At 43.4% G+C, this 27,542-nt stretch overlaps 1 protein-coding gene and 1 long non-coding RNA gene across 4 annotated transcripts in view; one reads left to right on the forward strand and one right to left on the reverse strand.

Moving 5' to 3' along the window:
• The window catches only part of LOC139166648 (uncharacterized), a 42,805-nt gene extending 28,272 nt beyond the window's left edge, over window positions 1-14,533 (reverse strand). The window contains exons 1-2 of one of the 3 annotated variants that reach the window (XR_011559005.1): window positions 11,641-14,533; window positions 1,237-1,305 (exon numbers count right to left, since the gene is read on the reverse strand). This is a non-coding gene — a long non-coding RNA (uncharacterized lncRNA). The remainder of the gene's footprint in view (window positions 1-1,236; window positions 1,306-11,640) is intronic. The other 2 variants (XR_011559006.1, XR_011559004.1) reach the window with 2 other exon arrangements.
• BACE2 (beta-secretase 2) overlaps window positions 11,669-27,542 on the forward strand; it is a 34,838-nt gene continuing 18,964 nt past the window's right edge. The window contains exon 1 of the mRNA XM_070750475.1: window positions 11,669-12,683. Within this exon, the coding sequence (XP_070606576.1) occupies window positions 12,372-12,683 (312 nt within the window). The 5' untranslated portion in view covers window positions 11,669-12,371. The remainder of the gene's footprint in view (window positions 12,684-27,542) is intronic.

Genomic DNA, 27,542 nt, shown 5'->3' on the forward strand with positions numbered 1-27,542 from the left:
GGAAGTGAGGATGTGAAGGCAAGAGGCCAGAACATGTGATGATCATGGTATATATTGGGCTCTCAGAGGCGGGTTGATCAGCGAACCAGCAAGCCAGTGAGCAGTAGGCAGGTAGGCAGACGGGCAAGTATGGTGCAGAGGGGTGGGGCAAGCAAGCAAGTCAGTCAGCGATGGGCGGATAGGAAGGCAGCGCATGCACAGTGCTGGAAACTCGACTTATGCACATGCACAGGAAAAAAAAAATCCCCCAAATGTGATGGTTGCATCCACGGATAAGCACCAAAAGAATCAGTTCTGTGACATCATTGTGACATCACCAGTGGGTTGCTATCAGTTCCAGCAAAACGGACCAAACCAGGAGGAACCCACATCTGTGTTGATGGCTGTTGGATTTTTTTTTCTTTAATGGATTGACTTGATTCTAAGTACAGTGGTACCTCATCTTACGAACGCCTCTTCTAACGAACTTTTCAAGATACGAACCCGGTGTTTAAGATTTTTTTGCCTCTTCTTCCGAACTATTTTCACCTTAAACCCAAGCAGCTGCTGCTGGGATGAAGGGGTTTCTTTTTTCCCCCTTTTTTGAAGAAAGAAAAGGGAGGGGTGGCTTCGAGGGGGAAAGAGTTTGCAGAGAACAACGTGCTTGCAAAGGCACTGAAAGGGTGTCTTTTGAAGAAAGAAAAGGGAGGGGCGGCTTGGAGGAGGAAAGATTTTGCAGAGAACAGCTTGCTTGAAGAGGCACTGAAACGGTGTCTTTTAAAGAAAGAAAAGGGAGGGGCGCCCCCCTTGCCTTTCTTCCTTCCCACTCACCCTTTAGCCAGCCTTGCTTCTTCCACCCGCCCCCTTTAGCTGCTCCTCCCTGCCCTCTGTTTGCCTCCCTTCTAAAGTTTGGGATTTTCCTGAAGGATTTGCACGCATTATTTGCTTTTACATTGATTCCTATGGGAAACATTGTTTCATCTTACGAACTTTTCACCTTACGAACCTCCTCCTGGAACCAATTAAGTTCGTATCATGAGGTACCACTGTATTTTAAATATTTAGAAAAATATCCATGCTTATCAAGTGTAGTTCTATTTATTACATATTATCATTATTTTATTTATTTATTTATTCAATTTTTTTTTAATGCCGCCCTTCTCCTTAGACTCAGGGCGGCTTATAACATGTTAGCAATAGCACTTTTTAACAGAGCCAGCATATTGCCCCCACAATCCGGGTCCTCATTTTACCCACCTCGGAAGGATAGAAGGCTGGTTGGTAACATAAATGAAGACTAGGAGAATCCATTATTGAAGAATTTTGCTAAAAAATAAAATGGAGTGCAATATTTTTCAAGGTCATTCAACACAGGGATAACACTGTTAACATTGTGGTGCTAAGTGGCTTATGTTGGCTAAGCTTCAAAATTTCAGCTCATTGAGAAGTTCTCACATTTCCCCTTTACACTACAGTGCAAATAAATATCACCAGAATCTAGAAAACATATAATACTTCACATCTTTTTCTTCCTTTTTGTTTTATTTATATATAAAATTGCATTATAATGAAAGTTATTTCTGAGATCATATCTAAAACACACTGTTCTCTGCTTAAACATAACAAATGTTAACTAGTATCTCAGATATGTAAAAAAATTTAAACAAAATAACATGATGGTTGGTAAACCATCACAGAAGCCATTTTTAATTTAATTGTGTTAACCCACACACCCACACACACCAATCATGCTACTTTTGGGATAATTAGTATTATAGTAGCTGTTGAATATTAGCTTCTTGGAAGCTCAAACACTTGCTGACTTGCATAAAGTCACACTTCATCTCCTATTTTCTCTCTGTCATCTTTCATATCGTTTGATCAGAATTCTGTCAAAAACCTGCCTAGAGATGCTTACTGTAATTACATCCCTTTAATTTCTGTATTCATTCTTGCTATTTTTATCTTTGCAAAGGACAACTGTGACATCATTCTTTCAATTATCAGACACAAATATAATATCCAGACGCATGTAACAGAAGTCCCAAAGCAAACAATGTCCGTATTTTAATATTTCTCCAGGTAAAGCATCTGCACCCTGAGCCATATGACATTCTATTATGACATTCTTTCCATCATTTGTTTCTTGGATACTAACATTTATAGTATTTGTTTCAGTTGCACACTTAGATTTATCACTTACATATCATAAAAATACTCCTTCCACTTTCCCCTTAATTTTTTTCTAACTGCAGGGCTTGTAATTCCTCTTTCTGCAGTTCTATTTTCATTCAAATTTCTGTCACTTCTTTTACTTTTTTCCATGTCTATTTTCCCCAAGATCCATACTTGATCTAGCCATGCTTTTATGCCCCATATTATATCCCTTGCCTTCTTCCTTAATGTTCAGTGCCCCACCTCCAGACTTCCATTGCATCAACACTCCGTGGCCTGAACTGCTGCCGATCAGTTTCGGGTCACAATTCAAAGTGTTGGTTATGACCTATAAAGCCCTACAAGGCATCGGGCCAGAATACCTTCGGGACCACCTTCTGCTGCACGAATCCCAGCAACCGATTAGGTCCCACAGAGTTGCCCTTCTCCAGGTCCCATTGACAAAACAATGTCGTCTGGCAGGACCCAGGAGAACAGCCTTCTCTGTGGTGGCCCCGGCTCTCTGATATCAACTCCCCCTGGAGATCAGGACTGCCCCCACCCTCCTTACCTTTCGCAAACCTCTGAAAACCCACTTTTGTCACCAGGCTTGGGGAAACTGACATACCCCTAGTTGTTCCATTTCATGTATGGCTTGTCTGAACTGTATGATTGTCTTTTATAAGGGTTTTAAAATTGTTTTTAATATTGGATTTGTATCTCATGTATTATTTGTTGTGAGCTGCTCTGAGTCCTCATAGAGGGATGGCATACAAATCTAATTAATAATAATAATAATAATAATTATTATTATTATTATTATCATCATCATCATTATTATCATTATCACGGCAACAGTGTGTTGCTCAGCCTCCTGCTCTGTTGTGGCCACAAGCAAACAGAACAACTGGGCTGGCGACCACACAGTTCTTGCTGGATGGGGCTGTTGGTGCCACCACAAGGTGAGGCAGTTGTTGTGGTGTGGATGGCCTGGCTGTAGGGGCCCTGAGGTAAACTGTTATAGGGCGTGTGGGACAGCTCCATGCCCTCACCTTATAGCTGTCTCACTGGTGCATCGCTTGACTTCCTGCTCCGGTGCTGGAACAAAAAGTGGGTCAGATACCACATGGGCTTGTGCTGCACATGGCTGCTGGTGTTGCTGCCTGAGGCAGATGTTGGTGCATGGATGACCTCACTGTCGGGGCCCTGAAGTAAGCTGGTGTGCACTTGGGGCAGCTTTACTTCCCCCCTCACATCACCTCATTTTGCATTGGAGGCACCACAAGCAACCAGACAGAATGGCTGGCTGGCCAGTTGCAAAAATGCTTAAGTAGGTCTTATTTTTGGGATAGGTCTTATTTTCGGGAAACATGATAGTAACTTGAGGTTCTTAACTTTAGAATATGTACGTATGACATAAACACTTATGCATTTCTCTCTCCTGTTTTTTTGTTTAAAGTTTGGTGCTTTTATTGAATATATATATACCGTATTTTCCGGCGTATAAGACGACTTTTTAACCCCTGAAAATATTTTCCAAAGTGGGGGGTCGTCTTATACGCCGGATACTGATTCTTTCCTGCCGCCGGGCGTGGCGCTCAACCCCAGCAAAGCCGGCGGCGGGAGCGGCGGCAAAGCGGCGGGGTCCAGCCCTCTAGCCGGCGCCTCGCCAGCTATCCGCCGCTTCTTTCTTCTCCGCCTCGCCTCCGCTACTCCCGCCGCTGCCTTTGCTCTCCCCGCCAGGCAAGAGGCAAAGGCGGCGGCGGGAGTAGCGGAGGCGAGGCGGAGAAGAAAGAAGCGGCGGATAGCTGGCGAGGCGCCGGCTAGAGGGCTGGACCTCGCCACTTTGCCACCGCTCCCGCCGCCGGCTTTGCTGGGGTTGATCGCCACGCCCGGCGGCAGGAACTGCGGGGGGTAGCCGGCGTAACGAGCCCTTGCCGCAGCTATCCGCCGCTTCTTTCTTCTCCGCCTCGCCTCCGCTACTCCCGCCGCCTTTGCCTCTTGCCCGGCGGGGAGAGCAAAGGTGGCGGCGGGAGTAGCGGAAGCGATGCAGAGAAGAAAGAAGCGGCGGATAGCTGCGGCAAGGGCTCGTTACGCCGGAGCATACGCCGGCTACCCCCCGCAGTTCCTGCCGCCGGGCGTGGCACTCGACCCCAGCAAAGCCGGCGGCGGGAGTGGCGGCAAAGCAGTGGGGTCCAGCCGATGTATTTAGATGCGACGTGCAAAGAACTGCCGAGCTGCCTGCTTGGCTCTGCGTGGATTCCTCATCGGGAACCTTTCCAGAGAGGGCTGGAGCTCCGGGAGTCTGAGCTCCAAACAAAGAGGGGGGGGGAGCTGATCCGCGCTGCAGGACAAATCCAAAGCAAATCAGCTTTCCCGGGGGCTGAGAAAGGGTCTGCGACCCGAGGCAGGGCGGGGAGACAGTTCAACGGAGAGGATGAGCGTTTGTATTCCCCCCGAGTGGCTTGGCGTTACCGTAATCTCCTCGTCCCCCCCTTTCCCGATCTCACAAAATAAAGCATGAATCGGGGTGCTCGCGAAATCAGAACTACTAATATTTACTCTCTGAGTCTCCAGGCAAGTCTAAAGTGCCTCAAGGCAGCGGTGGGTGAGTTTATTCCTGGGTTGGTCCGTTTGTATGAAACAAATATTTAAAAAGCCAGCCAACCCAGCAGCAGTGTGAAACAAAGTCAGCAGTCCTGACCGACGCGTTTCCCTACTTTCCAAACCCCACCCACCACCGCCATTGAAGAAGGAAACTGGATTCTGCTCCGTAGTGTGTTTGCTGAGAGATCTTTGACCGGAGAGTTCCTCTCTGGCTGAGCTTTGTCCTTTTATGTCACAGAGAGAGGGGCGGGGGGCGGGGGAGAGAGATTCTCTCCCTCTCCCCCTCTCTTCTTTCCTTCCCTCTCTCTCCCCCTCTCCATCCTGGGGAAAAGCGATCTGTCCTTCTCAAGCTCGAGCCTCCCTCCTCCACGTCTGGGTTGTCTAGTGCTCCTCGGTATTTGTCTGTCAGAAGAGGGGTAGTCTTATACAGCGAGTATATCTCAAATTCTATATTTTAACTGGAAAAGTTAGGGGGTCGTCTTATACACCCAGTCGTCTTATACGCCGGAAAATACGGTATATTAAAAACACAACACAAACACAACATGTAAACAAACATTTACACATGTACAGATTAAATATTTTCAACTGGGTCAGCTTCTGTATTTTAACATTCTTGTCCATATGCTATAAGTTCGTATATCTGTACACATAGTCCTATATAATAAACCAATTTTCACTGTGAGTTTGTTTTCTTTTTTTGTATCCATTTATACCACATTGTCCTGGTAGCATAATAGTCCGAGTCTTTTTTATCATTCAATTCCATGGTAAGTCAGTCCATTTCTGCACAATGAAATTTTTTAAAAACTATCTCTTTATCTCCAGGTACTTTGGAGTCCTTCCATTTTAGTGCGTGGGTGATTTTTGTGCCATCACAATATGTAGCAATAAATATTTAATATTTTTTGGATATATTTTCCTGATAATGCCTAATAAGAATAATTCTGGGGTGAATTCAATCATGGTTCCTGTTATTTCTTGTAACCATCTATGGAGGTTCTTCCAATATTTTTTAGCTTCCCTCTAATTTTTTTTCGGTGTGGGCAGAAAAGTATAATGTCTGAGCAGCACATTTTCATGCCTGATCACCTGGGTTTTTTTTCACAGATGTCACTCACTCTTACGCCCTCTAAATCCTTCCCTGAGCGGATAATTTTAATTACAAAGATTTTTTCTTATTGTTTTTCTCCTCACTAAAAAAGAACATACATCATATAGGTCAACTTAGCAAACATATATCACCTATTAAATATCATTACTACTAATCTCTGTACAGTATATGTCACCATTCAATATATTCATAGATATAATCCATTATGCGTTAGAAGAAAAAAGTCATTATACTGTATATTAAACAAATAATGATCAAATAATCAAATAGCAATCAACCATCTATCATTAATTATTCATTTTGCTATATATTGCCCTCTTAAATAACCAATATGAAAGATAAGAGCACAAGTCACTTAACTATGTAAGTCATAAATCGAGGAGTCTGTATTTATTATATAATATTAATCCATCCCATTGAAAATCCTCCAATTGGAGTGTTTGGTACAGTGCTTCCAGAACATCGTCCTTCCCTTCATGCTACTATTCTCTCTTTCGTTTCCCTCTTTTCCATCTCTCATTCTCTCCCTCTATTATTTTCTCATTTCTTTTTCTTTTTCTCACCTTTTCTCTCTCTCCTCTCTCTTTCTTCCTTCCTTACTTTCTTTCTCTCTCTCCCTCCTTCTTTCTTTCTTTCTTTCTTTCATTTTCTTTCCTTCTTCCTTCCTTTCTTTTTCTTTCTTTTTCTTTCTCTTTCTTCTTTCCTCTCTCTATCTCTCTTCCTTCCTCGGTCTCTTTCTATTTCTTTCTCTCTCCCTATTTCTTTCCCTCCCTCCTTCCCTCCCTCTCGCTCTCTTTCTCTCCTTTCCTTCCTCTTTTTCTCTCTTTTTCTCCCTCTCTTCCTTCCTCTTTCTTTCTCTCTCTTTCCCTCCTCTCACTTTCGCTTTTTCTCTTTCTATCTTAGGACTGCTGGATCCTAAAGCACCCTAAAATTGAAGAGTATGGTTCCATTTCCTAGTAGAACACTAACCAGAATTTTTAAACTCCACTCAGTTATGGCTGTGCTCTGCAAAAATAATAATGTCAACAAATCAGGGATGAAGTGACATCCACTAAAGTTCATTCACACTGTTTATCACAGCAACTCCTGCTGTGTTCATCCTTAATACAAACAGCAGGACATGGCAAGAGAGACCTCAGTTACTAACATTTTTGAACGTATATTCAGCCACCTTATTTAGAAGGAAATAAGGACCCCTATGCAATATGCTGATTTTGTAATCTACTTAGAGAGGGCTGTAAAGGAACCATGAAACGTTGTATAAGTCTGAATGCTATTGCCATTTTTTGGCCAAGTGTGATTGGACACACAAGCAATTTTGCATAAGCTCTCAAAAGCTCACAAACAACAACTTTGCTTCTTGATTTCAATCCCTGTCTTGATTGGTGTTTAGCTTCTGTAACTCAAGAAACCAACTGTTACAGAAAAGGTCAAGTTTGCAGGTCAAGAAATCAACTTCCTCCCCTTACATTTTTTGTCTGAGAAAGAAAAAAAACTACCATCATCTGTCAAATCAGAGGTCTCCAACCTTGGCAACTTTAAGACTTGCCGACTTCAACTCCCAGAATTCCTCAGCTGGTTTTGCTGGCTGAAGAATTCTGGGAGTCGAAGTCCACAAGTCTTAAAGTTGTCAAGGTTGGAGATCCCTGCACCAAATAATCAAAATGAGGTTATCCGAAGTAAGGCTTGTCCTTAAATAACTGCAGTGTGTTAAAAGAGCCTAATTTAAGGCAAACCCTCATTTCCCTCTACCCTCATCAAAGGCGGATCTAAACAAAAGTCCGGCTGCTTTCGAACTTGCAGGAAACAATCTGGCTAGTGTTGTTCCTTCTCTTTAGACTCAAGTTGCTGGCTGCCTTTGCTGGACGCAGACGGAGCAGCAGCCAGGCAACAATTAGCAATCGCCATTCTTGCTCTTGGTCACAAAGCAGCAAAAAAAATCCTGCCTTCCTGCCTGGTTGAGCGAATCCCGATTAGCTCCCCACTGTAAATGATAATTAGGGGGCCTCCCTCCCCTACCGCCTGTTGTGGTTAGCTCTGGCCCAGCTCCTGCCCCAAGGACTGTGGATGTGGGGGAGACATCCACATGCTGCAGGCCTGTTTTGCCCCCCCCCCGGTGGAATCTGATGATGAAGGCTCCTCTGACCAAGAAGACATGAGTGACAGGGAGGAGGAGAGTGTGGCAGAAGGAGATCAATTATCTAGCTCCTCCTTGGATTCAGAACAAGAGTTAATGATACAGCCACACATGCGGAGAGCGATGCATAGGCAACAACAACTGAGAGATTATTATCAAACAAAATGAGGCCACCTGTGGTTGGGTGGGGCTGTGGTAATTAGTGAGGCTGCTATAAAAAGCAGCCTGTGGGTTTGGCCATTGTGGAGGATTATCTGATCATTGTGTTTCATGACTGCTTTACTGACTTTGACCCTTTGTGTGCTGATTTTCCCCCGCTTTGAAACTAAACCAGAGCAAAGTGTGTTTCACTTTGTGAAAGAAGGACTGTGAATTGCCTCACAGCTGCAAGCTAAGTATCACAGAACTGATAAGGGACTTGTATAAATTACCAGTTTGTTTGGAGACGAGTGCTCTTTGCTATACCAAAAGAGGGCTTAGTTTAAGTGAATTTTCATTATAAAGAACATTGTTTTGAATTTTCAAACATGTGTGTGTGTCTGAAATTTGTACCTGTGAATTTTTGGGAGAATTCTACCAGAGAGCCCGACAGAACACCGCCCATTTTAGAGCTCAAACATTTTAGAGCAGGGGGTCTCGGCAACTTTAAATCTGGCGGACTTCAACTGCCAGCTCTCTGGGGAATTCTTTTCTGGTAAATAAACGTGAGGAGCGTTGCGCTAATAGTGGGAAGTTCAAACCTCAGTTCAAAAAATGAAGAAAGTTTCTACGATCAGAGCATGCTGCTCTGGCGGAGTCCCCACCACAGACTCTGCATGGCGGGCGGATGGGCACTACGTTGTGCATCAGGCACCACCAGATGGGGAGAAACAGCGCCCGGTTCCACTGCTCAGCGTTAGAAAATGCTGCACAGCAGTTCATCCTTGGGTGCGCGGCCACGTGGCCACACACCTTAGAGGGAACAGTGGATGTAGGCATTTATTGCACCTATGCTGTCAGATAAGTTTGGTCAGTTGAGGTAGTGATTAGTTTCCCCTTTTCCTTCAAAATGCCCTTCTCCAGTTCAAGAAACATGGACAAAATTCTGTCTAGGCAATGAATAGTTTCTAATCTTCATAGCTGTTGTTTTATTGCAACTCAAATTATTTTTGGCACTAAGCATATTATGTCTTGTTCATACAATGACAATCTTGATGTCTTGTTCATACAATGAAAACTCATGAATTACCGTATTTTTTGCTCCATAAGACGCAGTTTTTTTCCTCCCAAAGTAGGATGAAAAATCAGCCGCGTCTTATGGAGCAAAGATGCAGGCAGGGGGGGGGGGCGCTGGAGCAGAGGGGGGCGGCGATATACTCATCTGGAGACCGCCGCCTCTGTTGCCGCCTCTCCTCTTCCCAACCCCGAAGAGAGCCGCGCCTTTCGGCCTCCGGAAGTGCTGGGCCGGGGGACGCCTCCACCGCGCAGGTTTAGGAGGCGGAGCGGCACCGGAGGAGCGTTGGCGGCTCCGAGCCTTTGGGAAGGCTACGGGAATCGCTTCAGGAGGCGGGGAGGTCTCGAAGACCCAAAACCCAGCCAGTCGCTCGCAGCCGGCCGCCGCCTGTGCAAAGTTTGGCTGCGAACTCGGAAGCGCCATCCCGCCGGCTGGCTGGCTAGCTGCTGCCTGGCCCCCTCCCTCCCGGAGGAGGGTCTCCCTCCGCACCACCAGCGGCGCTCCCCCCGCCAGCCAGCCAAGCCCTGCGCCCGCCGGAGCCGGCTCCTCGCTCTCCCCCCGCCGCGTTTGTAGGAGGTGGGGAGGGTCGGGCGGCCCGGCAAGGCCAGGAGGGACGCCGCTGCCCCCCTTCCCTCTCTCCGCCCGCCGCTGTGCCTCCTGCTGAGCCCCCTCGGCCCCACGCGGCGCCTGAGTTTTGAAGCCCCCTCGGCCCCGCGCGGCGCCTGTCAGAGGAAGCTGCCCTGTCCCGGCCAGGATCCGGGGGCGGCGGAGGGCCCCGGGGGTGAGGTCGTCGGGGTTTGAGGGGCCCTAAAGCACCTGGCAGATTGCCCAGCGGGTTTCGGATGCCACTCGGGAGCCACGGAGGCCCCTTTCTGCTCAGGGTCTGGGCCGCACGCTCTCCGCCCACAGCAGAAAAACAGAAAAAATAAGGGAGAGAGAAAGAGAAAGAAAGAGAGAGAAAGAGGAGAGATAGAAAGGGGGAGAGAGAAAGAGGGAGAGATAGAGAAGGAGAGAGAGAAAGAGAGATACAAAGAGAGTGAGTGAGAGAAGGAGAGATAAGAGAGAGAAAGAAAGAGGGACAGAGAGAAAGAAAGAGAGGGACAGAGAGAGAGAAAGAAAGAGAGGGACAGAGAGAAAGAAAGAGAGGGACAGAGAGAAAGAAAGAGGGACAGAGAGAAAGAAAGAGAGGGACAGAGAGAAAGAAAGAGAGGGACAGAGAGAAAGAAAGAGGGACAGAGAGAAAGAAAGAGAAGAACAGAGAGAAAGAGAGGGACAGAGAAAGGGAGAGAGAGAGAAAGAAAGGTAGAGAAAAAGAGGGAGAGATAGAAAGAAAGAAAGAAAGAGAGAGGGGGGCTTGTTTGTATATTTTCCCAATTCCCCTAGGGCAGTGTTATTGTAATAAATATTTTAGCCTACTTTTTGGCTCAAAATATTTTTTTTCTATTTTCCTCCTCTAAAATCTAGGTGCGTCTTATCAGCAGGTGCGTCTTATAGAGCGAAAAATACGGTAACTATGCTTTGTAATAATTTGGGGATCATACATTACTTTCATCTATACATTTACAAATAAACCAGAGTTCAAGCAAGACAGACCGACTCACATTACTACCGTAGTCAAATATATGACCCCAGCTTACATAGGGCACCTTTTATATCTTGATGGGTACTGTGAGTAAAGGCTACTAATAGAAGAGCTAATATGTATGGCTAGCTGATGAGGCCAGAATAAGGCCGAAATAGCGAAATGGTCTCCCTTAATTTTAAAAATTCAGCAAAAACATGTGATACACACATATACAGTACATACATACATACATACATACATATGTCACATTTCTTTTTACTGAATTTGAAAATTAATTATATATATAATTATATATATATATATATATACAAAGCTGAAGGGATCAGGTCTGGTGGTTAATTCTCTGCCTTACAAGGCAGAAGCTGTCGGATCAAATCCCAGTAAGGGTGTGGCTAGCCGATGAGGCCAGAACAAGGCCGAAATGGTGCCATCCTAGTCTCCTTTAATTTTAAAATTCCAGCAAAAACATGTGATACATATATATAGTTCAATAGTATACCGTTTATAACTACGGTAATAAAATCTAAGAACCTCAAAATGGTGTACAGCTACTGCCTGGACGGAGGGGGGGAGCAGTGGGGTAGGGAAAATGTAGCTCCACCCCAGAGCACCCAATTTGCACTGAAAGATGTTGAAGGAAAATGCAGGGCTTCCTGCATAAGCCACGCCCACAGTGTGGTAGTAAAAATTTTGGTAGCCCTTCACTGAGTAAAGATGATATTACCTAGTCAGGTTATGAAATGTGTGCAAGTCAATACCAAGGACTCCACAAATAGATTCCCTCATCTACAAATATAAATGCTGGAATGGGAGGCTGAAATGGGGATTTCCAATCAAAATGCATGAGAGACCTTGCCTGGATGACCATGTGATCGTCATGATCAAGAGACTGGTCAGAAAAACTGTTGTCATCAGCGACTCCTCTTCTCACGGGTTACAGGATTCTAACACCAGGGACAAATTGACCTCCGGCTTGTGAGAAAGTATACAGTATTTTGAAAACCAGAGAAGGTTGCGTCAATCAGCTGATTCAATTTCTGAGCCATAGAAAAGTTTTCCACACAGGCTGTCGCAACTCCACGCAGCTTTCCTTTTACAGAAGCCCCGCACTTCCTCAGCTTCGAACAGCTTAGCTTTTTTTTTTTAATCGTCCATTTCCTTATGAGGAAAAATTTCCCCTCCTTCCTCTCTGGCGCCTTTCCCGCCCTCCGGGGCGTTCGCCGGGGCCACGGGGAGGGCTGACCGGCCCACCGGCCCAGGCGGAGAGTGCGCTTAGTCGAACTGACCGCCCCGCGGGGTGCTTTCCCTCAGAACAATTTGCAAGCCCCGTCACATCCGCTGGGAAGTTTACTGGAAAAGAAGACGGCGCGCCGTCCTGAGGCGCTTCGAGCTCCGGGAAGAAACTTTCTCGGGGCGGTCTTGAGGGAGCTCTTGGCAGGATGGCCATGCGGGAAGGAGCACCATGAAGCAGGGCTGCCCTCGCCTCTCGCCGTCGCGGCCGCTTTGAGAAACAGCAGCGCAGGGCAGGCAGCGGCTCCCTCCTCTCGAACTGCCTCGAGTTGCGGCGACCGGGCGGGGGGAGATGTCTCCGACGGCTGCCTGTGTGGCGGTGCTGTTCCTGCTAGCGGTGACGGAGCGCGGCCGGGCTCGCTTCGCCTTCCCTCTCCGAGTGTCTCCTCCGGCGGTCCCCGAGAACCCCTTGGTTCCCACGCCCGTGGTGCTCAAGTCGCGGAGCGGCGGAGAGAGAGAAGCGGCCCTCCCAGAAGCCCCGGGCTTGGCCTTGGCGTCGGATCCCGGCGGTTCCCTCAACTTTCTGGCCATGGTGGACAACCTGCAGGGAGACTCGGGACGCGGCTACTATTTCGAGCTGCTCCTCGGCACCCCGCCGCAGAAGGTAGGGGCGCCCGCCGGGAGCGGGTCTAGTGAACCAATGAGAAGGGAGGTTTCCCCTCCTAAAGTTGACCCGTTTGTGAGTTCGCGTCTCCTTTCCGCCACCGCATCGGGGAGCGGGTCTCTCCCCCTTTCCCTATCCTGGGCGATTCGAGGACCCGGGGAGGGGGGGGGCGAGTACAGCGCTTCAGGCAATCCTGGCGTTCTGTGGCTTTAAAGCGGCTTTGGTTCTGGAGTCCATTCCGGTGGGGAACCCTGGGTTAAAAGCGTCCGAATGCTGTTGGGAGAAATAGATGGGGCTTTCTGAAGCACTTAGAAGTACCTAAGATCCGACTGAAGCCACTACTTCGAGGCTACTATCTCCGTTGCTCACAGATTTCCAAGGCGGTGATTGTTTCTGCTATTCTTCCTTTTTTAAAAAAAATTATCTCCTCATCCTTTGCCCCCCGCCCCCACCGCAGGAACCAAGGTTTCGAAATATCCTTTCTCTTACTCCGGAGGGTTTGGTTAATAGTCAGCCGATTCTCACGCTTTAAAACTCCATTGTGTAGCAATAGCCTTAGCGTTTAGATTTATACGCTGCTCAAAAAAAGAAAGGGGACACTTAAACAACACAATGTAACTCCAAGTAAATCAAACTTCTTTGAAATCAAACTGTCCACTTAGGAAGCAACACTGACACTCAATTTCACATGCTGTTGTGCACATTCAACTTTGTACAGAACAAATATTCAATGAGAATATTCCATTCATTCAGATCTAGGATGTGTTCTTTGAGTGTTCCCTTTTTTTGAGCAGTATATTATACAGCTTAACAGTGCTTTTACAGCCCTCTCCAAGCAGGTTTACAGAGAGTAAGCATATTGGTCCCAACAATCTGGGTCCTCGTGTTACCCACCTTGTGTCCTTGAATGCCTTTGACTTTATTATCATTCAAACAGGCTTTTTTTTAAAAAAAAATATCCATTACTAACATTTACTTATTTTTCTATAAATAGTTAGCCAAACCCTCTCCCCCCCCCCTTTCCTTTTTGAAAGTCTGAGGTTTTGCAGAGAGATGGCCAGAACTTTATACTATATCTCTTAATTGTATTGGGTGGGGTGAGGCTATAATTAAAATTGTTTCTTGTTTTGGAGTGATAAATCCCAAGTGATGATGGAAGTCTTATGTAGGTATGTATGTATGTATATTCAGATTTGTATGCCTCCCAACGGATAGTAGAAGTTTATTTGAATGAAACCTTATTGCATTATATACTTTTTAATATACTGTTAATGCAGCTGAAAAACAGATGGGAGCAGTTTCTGGCTGGGCAAGGTTTTGGTGCCCAGAAAAGTAAAAATATTACTTTCCTTGCTACAACAAAACAGCTTTTCCCCTCCCCTTCCACTGATGAATGTGCTCTTTATGTTTTCTGAATTTGGAACAGCTCTATAATACTTTAGAATAATCTGAATTCTGGTCTTCATTGTGTTTACCTTTGCATGACCTTTTGAATCACAGCCCCTGACCTTGCTATAGCATTTGCTACTTCTGAAATAAAGAAAGAAAGAAAGAAAGAAAGAAAGAAAGAAAGAAAGAAAGAAAGAAAGGATCTTTCTATAACCTGCAGTAGCAAAATCCTGGTGTAGATGCTGATTCCATGTAGCTTGCTGGCTGTGTAACTGTAAGCGTTTCTATTGCCATTGTGAATTTTACAATTGGCGCATAAGCACAAAAGTGCCTAAAATATGAGGTAAGCTTTTCCTGTTGATAGGACAGTTTCGCGTTTGTCCTGGACACTCCTTTCTCCCCCACCCTGTGCCTGGCTGGTTTCTGGCCAGGTTGCACATCCTGCTAGCCAGACCAAAAAAAAAAAAGACAGATAGAAACCAAACCATATGAGAATACTGCATGACCTAAGTGTGTCTATATTTCACATCAACCTTACAGGAATTTAAATTCTACCTCATGAGCATAGAATCTGCTACAATCTGAGCTTTGTGCTTTTACTTCTGTAGAGTCATGCATATAATTTTTTTCCTAATTTTTGGAGCACCACGAATCCTATTTTTCTGTCACATCTGAAGTCTCGAAGAACATCCACCCACAGATTAATTTGACTGTTCAAAATTGCTAATAAAATTTGGTTCTTCTCCCAGGTTTTAGGCTAGAGTATGTGTCTGGTCTCTTAAATGGCTCATGTATTTTCTACAAAGGGTGAGGTTTTTTGAGGTGAGGGAAATCAGTTGTAGTTTATTTGTCTGTTAAATTGTTTTACTATTGTGTATTTGCCTATTGTTGCAATGGGATTAGGGGGTCTTATAATTTTATACAATGTTCTAATCATGAGGGGCCAAGACTAAACTAAATTTGATTTTTTTAATTTACATTTTAATTGAAATGCATTATACCTCATATGATTACTCTCTGATTATACATTTAATCATTTTTCCCTTCTTCTTAATTAAAAATCACAATCTGATAACAATTTTTAGAAGTCTTTACACAATTCTCATGGGTTAGGAACTGGACCATAATTTTATATCATAAAACACATTTCACTAACTTATAGTGGCTGAGTTCACACAACATTTCAAGCCAAAATCAAATATATTATGAAAGATATGAATTAGGCCTCTACATGAAAGAGTTGCAGAGGAATCAAACGTGTGCATTTCCTGGAAGGCTGTGACCATATTTGCTTTTAGTCATGGATTGGTACTTAGCTACTGCCAAACAAACAACCTTTGGTAAAGGAAATGTCAAATGAGGGAGTGCTTGTATTCATGTTAATCCTACCCTAGGTCTCTCAATAGTGTGATAAATTCTGTTTAATTCAGTAGAAGCTTCCAAATTACTTGCAATCATGAACCTACGGCACTGACATGTACAGAAAATAACCAAAATCTCGCACACACAAACGTCCCCTCATTAGATTTTGCTTCTGCGCATGTGCAGGAAGCAAAATAGCCAAAAAAATCAGGAAAAATATGGTGCCACCCCAAAGGACCGGCACCAGAGTGTTCATGCGCAAATTGCGCAATCTGGTGGCCGATACCAGAACAGCAGAGTAGACAGTACCAGTAGGAACCCACCACTGTCAGGTCAGCCAGCCAAACCAGGAATGTTGTTTACAGGGAAGTCTGGAGCAATTCATCTGTGGGACAAATTGAAAGTCTATGCTATGCAGATAATGTCTTTATCTGTAACAGAAACTTACCGGTAGTTTACCATCACAAATGAAATAATATAGTCCCCTTTTTTTAAACTACTCATTGATTTTCAAGATTTTAGTGTCAATTTATCAAGCCCCATCACAGTTTCATAGTAAAGCATGGGTAATTATTTTTCTCTATGTCATGAGATTGCATGTGAAGAATGTCCCATTGGGCAGCATGACTAGTCAGATGATAAAGATAAACTTCTTAATCCTCAGAATATTCACAGTTCTAAAGTGCATAATAATCAGCTGAGTCTTATTTCCTGAAAACCTTCAGGTTTAAAACTTTCCTCCCCCAAATATAATGGTTGTTTGTAATATTTCAACTAATCATTATAGGACATTGCTGATATAAAAGGCAATGTAAATGAAGAATAGAGAATCTTCTTCCTCTATTTCAGTTTTGCTCTGTTCCATTAGCTCTTAATATCCTTTTGACTAAAGTGGTGCTTGTGCTCCTTCTCATATCATTTGATGTATTTGTCTTATCATATAGGGTTTTTCTGTTTGGGGGGTTTTTGAACATAGGCTATTGGAAAAGTTTTTCACTGAATTACAAAATATGCAGTTATATTGTTCTTCAACTTGTTAAATACTTTTTATAAAATTGAACCCAATGTTTGGAATTACTACCAATGAATAAAAAGTGTTCTTTTTTTAACACAAGGAAGAGATTATTTTTCATTCTTTTTTGGTTGAAGAGGCCACCATGGATGGATGGGAACCGCTGGAGAAAATACCTTTTGAGTGCTTTGGGGGATTTGGATCTTAAAGCCATAGTCTGAATATTTGAAAGGATTATTATTATTATTATTATTATTATTATTATTATTGCCAAGATATAATGCAATATTTCTAAACACCTAGTCTATGAGGAAGGGCATCTGTAGCCTTTTGGGTGTTCAAGGGTTCCCAAACGTTTGAACCTGAGGGACCAAATTTACATAAACCACCAATTCATAATTTTAAGTCCCACAGACCACTAACATGATTTTTTTTAAAAAAAAGATGAATACATTTGTAAAATAATGATCAGAGAACTTCCATTTTATTAATATGAAATGCACCTATTTAACATAGCAAAATCATAAACGCTTATTTAATCCTAACAAAATCTTTAAAAGTTGTTTAATTGTAACAAAATTGTTGTTAAAGTTAATGTAATTATTACAAAATAATTGAAGCTTATTTGATGATGGCTTGCTAATATTGTTAGGAAAGTCAGTCCCATATTCCAGAGCTGTAACTGTAGTCCCTTTCTTCTTCCCCTTTCTTCTTTCTGGACTGGATTAATTGCTCTCGGCCATATCTGGCCCTGGAGCCAAGAATTCTCCATGGACCACCAACATTTTCTCACGGACCACCAGTGGTCCACAGACCACAGGTCGGTGACCTATATTCTAGACCAGTGATTTTCAACCTTTTTTGAGCCGCGGCACATTTTTTACATTTGCAAAACCATGGGGCACATTGAGGGGGGGGGAGGGGGGGCTAAAAAAAGTTTGGACAAAAAAATTATCTCCCTCCCTTTTGCTCTATTTCTCTCTCTTTCCCTCTTTTTTTCTCTCCATCCCTCTTTCTCTCTTCTTCTTTCCTCTTCTTTGCTCTTTCTCTCTCCCTCCCTACTTCCCTCTGTCTTTCCCACCTTCCCTCCCTCTTTCTCTCTCTCTCTTGCTTTCTTTCTCTCTCTTGCTTTCTTTCTCTCGTTCTCTTTCTTTCTTGATTGCTTTCTCTTGCTTGCTTTCTCTCTTGTTTTCTTTCTCTCTTTTTCTTTCTCTCGTTTTCTTTCTCTCTCTGAGCTTCGGGGCACACCTGACCATGTCTCGCGGCACACTAGTGTGCCACGGCACACTGGTTGAAAAACACTGTTCTAAACTACAACTCTCAACTTGGTTAATGCTGAGGAATGCTGGAGAACCATAGTTCCTTTCCTGGCCTGAACTACAAGTCATGTGCCCTGTTTGATTTCCCATATGGATCTGGCTGCAGTGTAAAGGCAGTCTTTGACTTGCAACATTTATTAAGTGACTATTCAAACTTACAATGACACTGAAAAAAGTGACATGGCCGTTTTCTCACACTTACAACCATTGCATAAGTACTGTGTACTGTTATTTTGTGTTCAGTCTCCCCTGAGCAGTACTGTGATACTGGGGTTGTTTTTTCCCTTGAAAAAAATGATATTTTTCTTCTGTTTCTAGACTGAAACTTGAACATAAATGGAATACCTGCCATTGATTTCCATATACTTAGGGAATAAAAAGCTGCCCCATCTTTTGTATTATTTTTCTTTTACTTTGTATTACCTTTGTTTCCTGTTCTGTATCTTTTTCTTGAATTCCAGCTGCTTTAGAAAACAATTATGATTTTGTTATTATTAAATAAGCATTTATAATTTTGTTATGTTAAATAGGTGCATTTCATATAAATAAAATGAAAGTTCTCTTATCATTATTTTACAAATGTATTTACCTTTTAAAAATCATATTGGTTGTCTGCGGGACTTAAAATTATGAATTAGGGCCTGTGGGATTTAAAATTATGAATTAGTGGTCCCTGAGGTCCAAAAGGTTGGGGACCCCTGTTCTAGACAGCAAAATGTTCTGTTCCGCATCAGCGCAAACTACAAGTACTGTAGTTCTCAACTTCTACACACAATTGAGCCCAAAATTTCCATTGCTAAATGAGGCAGTTGTTATGTGATTTTTTCCTCATTTTACAATCTTTCTTGCTACCATTGTTAAGTGAATCCCAACAGTTTTTAAGTTAGTAATATGGTTGTGAAGTGAATCTGGCTTCCCTATTGACTTTATTTGTCAGAAAGGTAGATCACTTGGCTCCAGAACATGGCAGTGCGATAAATATGAACCAGTTGACAAGCATTTGAATTTTGATCGCATGGCTGTGGGGATGCTGCAAGGGTCATAAACTTAATTTTCGTAGTACCACTGTAAGTTCAAACAGTTACTTAATGAATGATTGTAAGTTGAGGACCAGGTGCAACTGTTAAATTTGGAAAATACTTTGTGTATTGTAAAACAGGCATTTTATGTTATCAGTAACATAAAATCAAAGGAGTATGTTGAATGCTTAATGACAACTTTGATTATGTGGTGCTATGGTTTCATTTGTACACTAAGGTTTATTCTACACTAATATTGTACTGTGCCCTGATTTATTAGATCTACAATTAATTTGCTTCCAGCAAGATTAAGGGTATTTCTGGGCATTTTAAGAAAATGTTTTATTTAATAAATGTTAATATTTGCCTTAGTTATTTCATTTAACTGCCAGTAATTAGAAGAAATATCAATACCAAATTTTGAAACCAGCATTCAAATATGTTTTAATGAAGTTTGATAAAATTTGAAAAATAAAATTTGATAAAATTACTTTGCTTATTTATTTATTTATTTATTTATTATTTAGATTTGTATGCCGCCCCTCTCCGAAGACTTTCCCTTTATGGCTTTATTAGTCATCCTTGCCTTTGTTTCCCTTGCCACGAAGACAATATTGTTTAAACAGGCTAAAGAGTACAGGTAGTCTTCAACTTCAGTTCATTTAGTGACTCTTCAAAGTTACAGCAGCACTGAAAAGAGTGATTTACAACCATCTTTCACACAACCATTGCATCATCCCTATGGTCATGTGATCAAAATTCAGCTGCTTGGCAACTGACTCACATTTATAAAGGTTGCAGTTTTCTGGGGTCATGTGATTACCTTTTGTGACCTGACAAGCAAAATGAATGAAAAAGCCAGCTTCATTTAACAATCATGTTACTAATTTAACAACTGCAGGGATGCATTTAACAACTGTGGCAAGAAAAATCGTAAAGTGAGGCAAAATTCACTTAATAAATATCTCACTTAGCAACAAAAATTTTGGGCTCAAAAGTGGAGGACTACCTGTACTTTATAATTCCATATTACTGTATTCAAGCGTTAATTAGACTGACTTTCAAGCCTGGATAATTTTGTAGCTATATGTCAAATTTAATGTGGATTGTTTTGTTCACTTTGTGTTACTTTAAATAAACACAGTACATATTTCACACCACTTTACCACATCATTACCATTAATTAATATGTGTTTAAAAGTAGAATTTGTTCCAATCCAAGAAGATTTGTTGTCCCTGGGCTTTTCTACTGAGAACAGCTGCAAGGTATCAATATCAGTCTTACATTTGTTTGTTTTCCTTTTTTATTTTAGCCAATCACTAATATCTGGAAAACATATTGTATTAAAGCCACTTTGCCTTTTAAAATGGTTTTAGTAGTAACTTTAAGAAATATTCAGTGGTGTGTGTGTGTAGGTTTTAAACAAGTACAGCTAACTTGTGGATATAATTATGCTAGGGTCATGTTCTAAAGCTGTAACAGGTGGCTTGGCTGTAACTTGGCTGATCTTGTGTGGGTTTAGAAGCAAAGTCAGGTTTGATTAATCATTGGATAGAAAACTACCCAGAGAACTTTAGGCTGATGGATCAAATATATTAAAGTTTGCAAAAATTCAGCTGGATTCAATAACTTCTTGATAAACATAATAACAGATGAATTTACAATACCATTAGCAGAGTTGTTCTTCAAGTAAACACAAGCAGGAATTAGTTTCATTTCAGCACAGCAGACAAGCATAGAAGTACAGAACGGGCAGAGAGTGCAGAGTGGGACTGAGTCACGCCCAGCATTAAGCTTAAGTTTTCAGTTTCGATTCTCTGCACAGACTCAAAAGTGTTTAGCTCCCATAGTTGTTATGCCTATTCATTGGCTGACCTTGTTAACATGGGCTCTCCCAGTTCATGAATATCTTAACAAAATAACATATTGAAAGAATAATGGGTTAGGTTAGGTTTATTGGATTTATATGCCGCCCCTCTCCGCAAACTCGGGGCGGCTCACAACAATAATAAAAAACAGTACAGTACATAATACCAAATCCAATGCCCACCCATCTAGTTACAATTTAAATTAATAATCTCATAAAAACAGTATATATAAAAAACAGGCAGACAGTCAATCAATCAACAAAACAACATGGGCAAGGGGGAGGTGTTTTAGTTCCCCCATGCCTGACGGCAAAGGTGGGTCTTAAGGAGTTTACGAAAGGCAGGGAGGGTGGGGGCAATCCTAATCTCAGGGGGGAGCTGGTTCCAGAGGGTCGGGGCCCCCACAGAGAAGGCTCTTCCCCTGGGTCCCGCCAGACGACATTGTTTAGTCGACGGGACCCGGAGAAGGCCAACTCTGTGGGACTTAACCGGTCGCTGGGATTCGTGCGGCAGGAGGCGGTCCCGAAGATATTCAGGTCCGGTGCCATGAAGGGCTTTATAGGTCATAACCAACACTTTGAATTGTGACCGGAAACTGATCGGCAGCCAATGCAGACTGCGGAGTGTTGGAGTGATATGGGCATACTTGGAGAAGCCCATAATTGCTCTCGCAGCTGCATTCTGCACGATCTGAAGTTTCCGAACACTTTTCAAAGGTAGCCCCATGTAGAGAGCGTTACAGTAGTCGAGCCTCGAGGTGATGAGGGCATGAGTGACTGTGAGCAATGACTCCCGGTCCAAATAGGGCCGCAACTGGCGCACCAGGCGAACCTGGGCAAACGCCCCCCTCGCCACAGCTGAAAGGTGTTTTTCTAAGGTGAGCTGTGGATCGAGGAGGACGCCCAAGTTGCGGACCCTCTCTGAGGGGGTCAATAATTCCCCCCCCCCAGGGTAATGGACAGATAGAATTGTCCTTGGGAGGCAAAACCCACAGCCACTCCGTCTTGTCTGGGTTGAGTTTGAGTTTGTTGACACCCATCCAGGCCCCAACAGCCTCCAGGCACCGGCACATCACTTCCACTGCTTCGTTGACTGGACATGGGGTAGAGATGTACAACTGGGTATCATCGGCATATTGATGATACCTCACCCCATGCCCTTGGATGATCTCACCCAGCGGTTTCATGTAGATATTAAATAGCAGGGGGGAGAGGACCGACCCCTGAGGCACCCCACAAGGGAGAAACCTCGGGGGTCGACCTCTGACCCCCCACTAACACCGACTGCGACCGACCGGAGAGGTAGGAGGAGAACCACTGAAGAACAGTGCCTCCCACTCCCAACCCCTCCAGCCGGCGCAGAAGGATACCATGGTCAATGGTATCGAAAGCCGCTGAGAGGTCAAGGAGCACCAGGACAGAGGACAAGCCCCTGTCCCGGGCCCGCCAGAGATCATCCATCAACGCGACCAAAGCAGTTTCCGTGCTGTAGCCAGGCCTGAATCCAGACTGCTGAGGACCTAGATAATCGGCTTCATCCAAGGACCGCTGGAGTTGAAGTGCCACCACCTTCTCGACAACCTTCCCCATGAAGGGAAGGTTGGAGACTGGACGGTAGTTATTAAGCACAGCTGGGTCCAGGGAAGGCTTCTTGAGGAGGGGGCGCACAACCGCCTCCTTATAAAGGGGCGGAAAGGACCCCCTACCCAAGGAGGCGTTGACAATCTCCTGGACCCAGCTCCATGTCACCCCTCGACTGGCCGAAACCAGCCAAGAGGGACACGGATCCAGTAAACAGGTGGCGGAACTCACAGCTCCAATGGCCTTGTCCACTTCATCAGGTGTCACCAAGTCAAACTCCTCCCAGACAGATGGACAAAGACGTTTAGCCCCAGTCACCTCGACTGACTCATTGTCAGTCGACTCTGTTTCACAATTGGAGTCGAGGTCCGCTCGGATCCGGGCGATTTTATCAGCGAAAAACGTGTTAAAATCCTCGGCACTACTCTGCAAGGGCTCCCCAACTCCCCTCTGATTAAGAAGGGAGCGGGTTACCCTAAACAGAGCGGCCGGGCGGGATTCCGCTGATGCAATCAAGGCGGCATGATATGCGCATCTTGCCGCCTTGAGCGCCACTTCGTAAGTCTTAATATGAGCTCTTACAAGTGTTTGATCGGATTCGGACTTACTCTTCCTCCATCGCTTCTCCAGACGTCTCTTCTGGCGCTTCAACACCCGGAGCTCCTCGTTGAACCATGGAGCTCTACAGGGTCTAGTGCCGCGGAGAGGTCGCAACGGCGCAATCCGGTCAAGAGCCTCCCCTGCAGCCTTGTTCCAGGGCTCAGCAAGAGACTCTGCCGAACTGTGGACAAGTGTATCTGGAATCACCCCAAGCGCCATCTGGAAGCCTTCTGGATCCATCAGGCGTCTGGGGCGGAACCTCCTAATTGGTTCCGCCTCCCTGCAGGGAAGGATTGGAGCCAGGAAGTTAAGCCTCAGTAGGAAATGATCTGACCACGACAAAGGCAACACTTCTAAGCCCCTTAATCTCAGATCATTACTCAGTTGCTCAGAGAGGAATATCATATCGGGTGCGTGCCCACCCTCGTGAGTCGGACCCTGAACTACTTGAGTCAGGTCCATGGCTGTCATGGTGGCCATGAACTCCTGTGCCAGTCCAGAGGAACCGCCGAGCGACGGCAGATTGAAGTCCCCCAGGACGATAAGTCCGGGGAACTCCACCGCCAGCCCGGCCACCTCCTCGAGTAGCACAGGCAGGGCTGTTGACACGCAGCTGGGAGGCAGGTACGTGAGTAACAAGCCCATCTGAACCCCTAACTCCAACTTCACCAGGAGGGACTCGCAACCCGCAACCTCTGGAGCAATGAGCCTATGCAGGCCAAGACTCTCCCTGGCTATAATAGCCACTCCTCCCCCCCTTCCCTGGGGTCGAGGTTGGTGCCATACCCGAAACCCAGCTGGGCAAATTTCAGAGAGAGGAACTCCTCCCTCCGGGCCCAGCCAGGTTTCGGTCACACAAGCCAGGTCGGCCTCCTCATCCAGGATCAGATCCCGGATGAGGAGAGCTTTATTTACCACCGACCTGGCATTGAGTAGCAACAACTTGAGCCCAGGGCCAGAATTACACTCATCACCAGTGCCTTGAGTTAAGCTCATGGAGCCTGAAGAAGGGATCGCTACTAAGCAGCGATCCCTCCTTCCCCTGGAACGGCTAGCTCCATGGCTTCCGCCATACCTGCCTCTCCCCAGCAAGACCGGGATATTTTGACCCTCTGTTTTAAATCATCTCCAACTATTGCAGAAAACTATGGGATGTGTCTATGAAGATATACAGCTTCACAATATCTGTACAGTACAATATTTTTGCAGCATATTTGTACAAAAATGGTGGATAAATAAACATTACAAGGAAACAGAGTAAGAAAACTAGCCTAATTCTAAGTATGTGTAGCTAGAACTAAGCACCATTTCAGAGGACCTACAGTAGTTAAGAGTAAGCATATAAAAACTATACTTGAAGGAGCTTTCACACATAATTGGGGGGGTTTCTCCTGTATAAACCTTTTTTAAAAAATGCTCCAGTGACAGTCCTATATGTCTCTTTGTTTTCTATATCATATATAGCGACATTCATAAATTACTTGGCATTGCTTTCAAAAACCATTTGAAATGTGGATTGTCAACACCTCACAGAATGATTTGCCAGTAAGGATATTTGCTAGAATCAATACAAATTCAATCAAATTGTCTGCAGGCCATCAGATAGATGAATTTGTTTCTACATTCCAAATTATGTGAAACTTTTACTTCTGTTTGAAAGATTTGATCTTCATCCATAATGAAATTTATACAAGTTCAAATTAAATATAGACTAAAATGGGAAACCTGCTCACTTTGTATATTTTTCTGAAGAGGAAATACTTTGTATGGAATAAAAAATTGTAAATGTGAGGAATTCTGGATTTCCCTCTTGGAGATGGCAGCAGGATAGCTCACCATCGCCAAAGGTGATGAGATACCTGGATCCAGAATTCATCAGAATTGCAGTCTTTGATCAAATAAATTCCCGCATCCAACATAAAGAAACTGTGATTGGAGTTGTAACTGATCAGATAATGGTTTAGTAAACTTTAAGCAATGAGATTGAAGCCTGTAAAACACCATCCTTTTCCCAGCTATTAGTTTTATATATATATAAATATATTTGTCAAGCATATATAAGATAATAGATATAAGTATAAACATATTTATGAATACAGTACATGTAATTGATACAAATAAATGGAAACATTAGGACAGGGACAGTAGGCACAATGATGCATTTATGCACACCCCTTACAGAGCTCTTAGGAATGGGGTAAGGTCAAGAGTAGACAGTCTTAAGGTTAAAGTTGTGGGGGGGAGTCACCAGTGTCAGATAATGTATTCCAGGCATTGGCCACTTTGTAGCTGAAGTGGTATTTTCTACAATTGAGTTTGGAGACTAAAAATTTACCTGAAGTCAGTTATTGTGCAATACACATATGCGATTTCTGGCATCCCATTATGAGTAAATCAGGCGTGAATAGTTTTTCTAGGGAGTTGAAACTTCTTCACAATCTTAATTTCAAAAAAGATAAGAACATGGTCATTAGGGCAGATAAAATATAAAGTATCAGGAGATTTGATGGCAGGTTTACTCCCTACTTCCATCTTATTGCTTTGGCCTTGTGGCTCTATTGTTAACACAACTCCCTAAAAATAAGTTCTTTTTAAATCGGTGGTATTTAGTTCTGGGTAAACAAATTAAGATCTTGCTTTAAATGTTGTAACAATGAAGGGCGGGAGAGTAGTGATTAACTTTGGCCTCCCCATAAATCACAGAAACAATGCTGTAAAATGCAGCTTTTAAAATAATGAAGTAAATGTGAGTAGAGATCCAAACCTTTCTCTACCATCCAGTCAGAGCTGAAGAAGTTTCTTGGATGAGAAGCGAAATGTTTTCAAAGAGAAACAAATTCTTGAAAACACACCTTTGGGAAAACCATAACCTGGATGACTGAGAATTTAAATTTTTTGAACTAGAATGTAAGTGAGCCTTGCTCCTTAATCAGCCAATTATCTGGCAGTCTAAATGGAAAGATAATTTTGTTGTTCACTTCCTTCAATGCCTGTTGATTGGCTGGGGTTTTAAGATGATCTGAAAAGTTCACGGTGCCTTTCCTTCCCCCTTCTGGTGTTAAATTCTCAGAGACTGCCTGGAAGTTTCTGCAGTTTTCTTGGCAAATCCCCCCCCCCCCCCAAAAAAGTGGTTTCCACTGTCTCCTTCCTAAAGCTGAGAAAAAGTGACTGGCCCAAGGTCATTTAGCTGGCTTTATCCCCAAAACAGGATTGCCTCCCAGTTTCTAACCTGATGGCCTTGACTAATTACATCAAGGTGGCTCCACATCATGCAGCCTGTAGCTATTATGGCGTCATAGAAGACAATTGTGCAAAATCTGCTATCTGTAGTGGAATGTCTCTGACTTAGGAAAAGCAGGCTGCTGGAATGTGCCTGATCAAGACAACATTCCTTGATTTTGGGGGTTACCTTTATTGTTTGTCAAAACAAACAAAATTTAAAAATGTGTTTTGCAGTTTAATGGAATGTCCAAAATGCAGTGAAGCAATTCTGTGCTGTTCTAGAAAACCAACTTGTTCTTTTTAAAAAAAAATGTATGAAGAAATGGCATATCCAGTTGCATTATTTTATTTCTTAGCTCTGTCTAAAATTGTCTAAAAATAAGGTAACCTGTACTTCAACATATGAATTCAAACAAAAACTGTATTTACCTTCTAAAAATGGAATTCCCATTGATTTCTCTGATAGAATGTGCAGAAGAGGGGGAAACTTTTGGCAATGAAGAGCATTCTCAAAAAAAAAAGGATGGAGTAAGAGACTGCAGTGGGGAGGGTGGGAAGAGGTTTAAGGCAGTCACACTGTAGAACCTCTCGGGATCTATTTAGTAGGTAAGAAATTTATAGTTTTAGTTTGGCAAGTTTCTGTCCATTAGGTGTAAGCAGTAAAGGACTCATCTCAATTGGACATTACCAGCTCATCTCTGGGTTTCCGCCATACAATTTCACCTTAAAACTTCACCAATGTAACTGCATTCACTAATTCAGCGTTTCTCCAAAGGCCAATATTAGTACAGTACTACAAATGGGAGGGGAGAAAATCATATTTACAAATTCAAAGTGAACAATAACACATAGTAGCATTGGTCTAATAGCACACATTATAGCAGTTTGAGTGCTTTATGTTCTGTTTTGGTTGGAAGCGGCTGTTCTAGAATGGTTGATGATGTAATTAGAGATTGTTGTGTTAAATGAGGCAGTATTTAAATTGGCTTCTAATTTTCCCATCTATTAACCAGCTTCCTTTTTTTCTCCCACTTTTGCAAAAATCACTGCAGTAGAATAATTCACAGCAACAGCTGATTATTAACTATAGAATATTAAGAATCCTGTGCTCCAGCCACCAGAAAATCAACATGCAAGATACATATTTTAGTTTGGCTGGCATTTCCTTGTATAAAAATTCCTTTCCTCCTACTGCTTAATTGCTTTTGTAGAATTCACCATTGCTTACTTGAAGAGGTGGAGTTTCCTTAGATAGATGGCTTTAAAACAGAAAGCCAAGGGAAACAACATTCCATACAATGGCAAAAGTCACCCCAAATTTCATAGGATCATTAATTTTCATGAGATTTTGCCAGTCTTGCCTCCAAACCTGTGAGATCTCACAGAAGAACATTGGGATCTTGCAGAGAGAATGTTTGGCAATCTTCTGTAAGATTTTATAATTAGTGAGTTCCAGATAAAAGATCAGATTTACCAGAAAAGCAGTA

Source organism: Erythrolamprus reginae, chromosome 4, assembly GCF_031021105.1.
Source record: "Erythrolamprus reginae isolate rEryReg1 chromosome 4, rEryReg1.hap1, whole genome shotgun sequence".
NCBI lineage: Eukaryota > Metazoa > Chordata > Lepidosauria > Squamata > Dipsadidae > Erythrolamprus > Erythrolamprus reginae.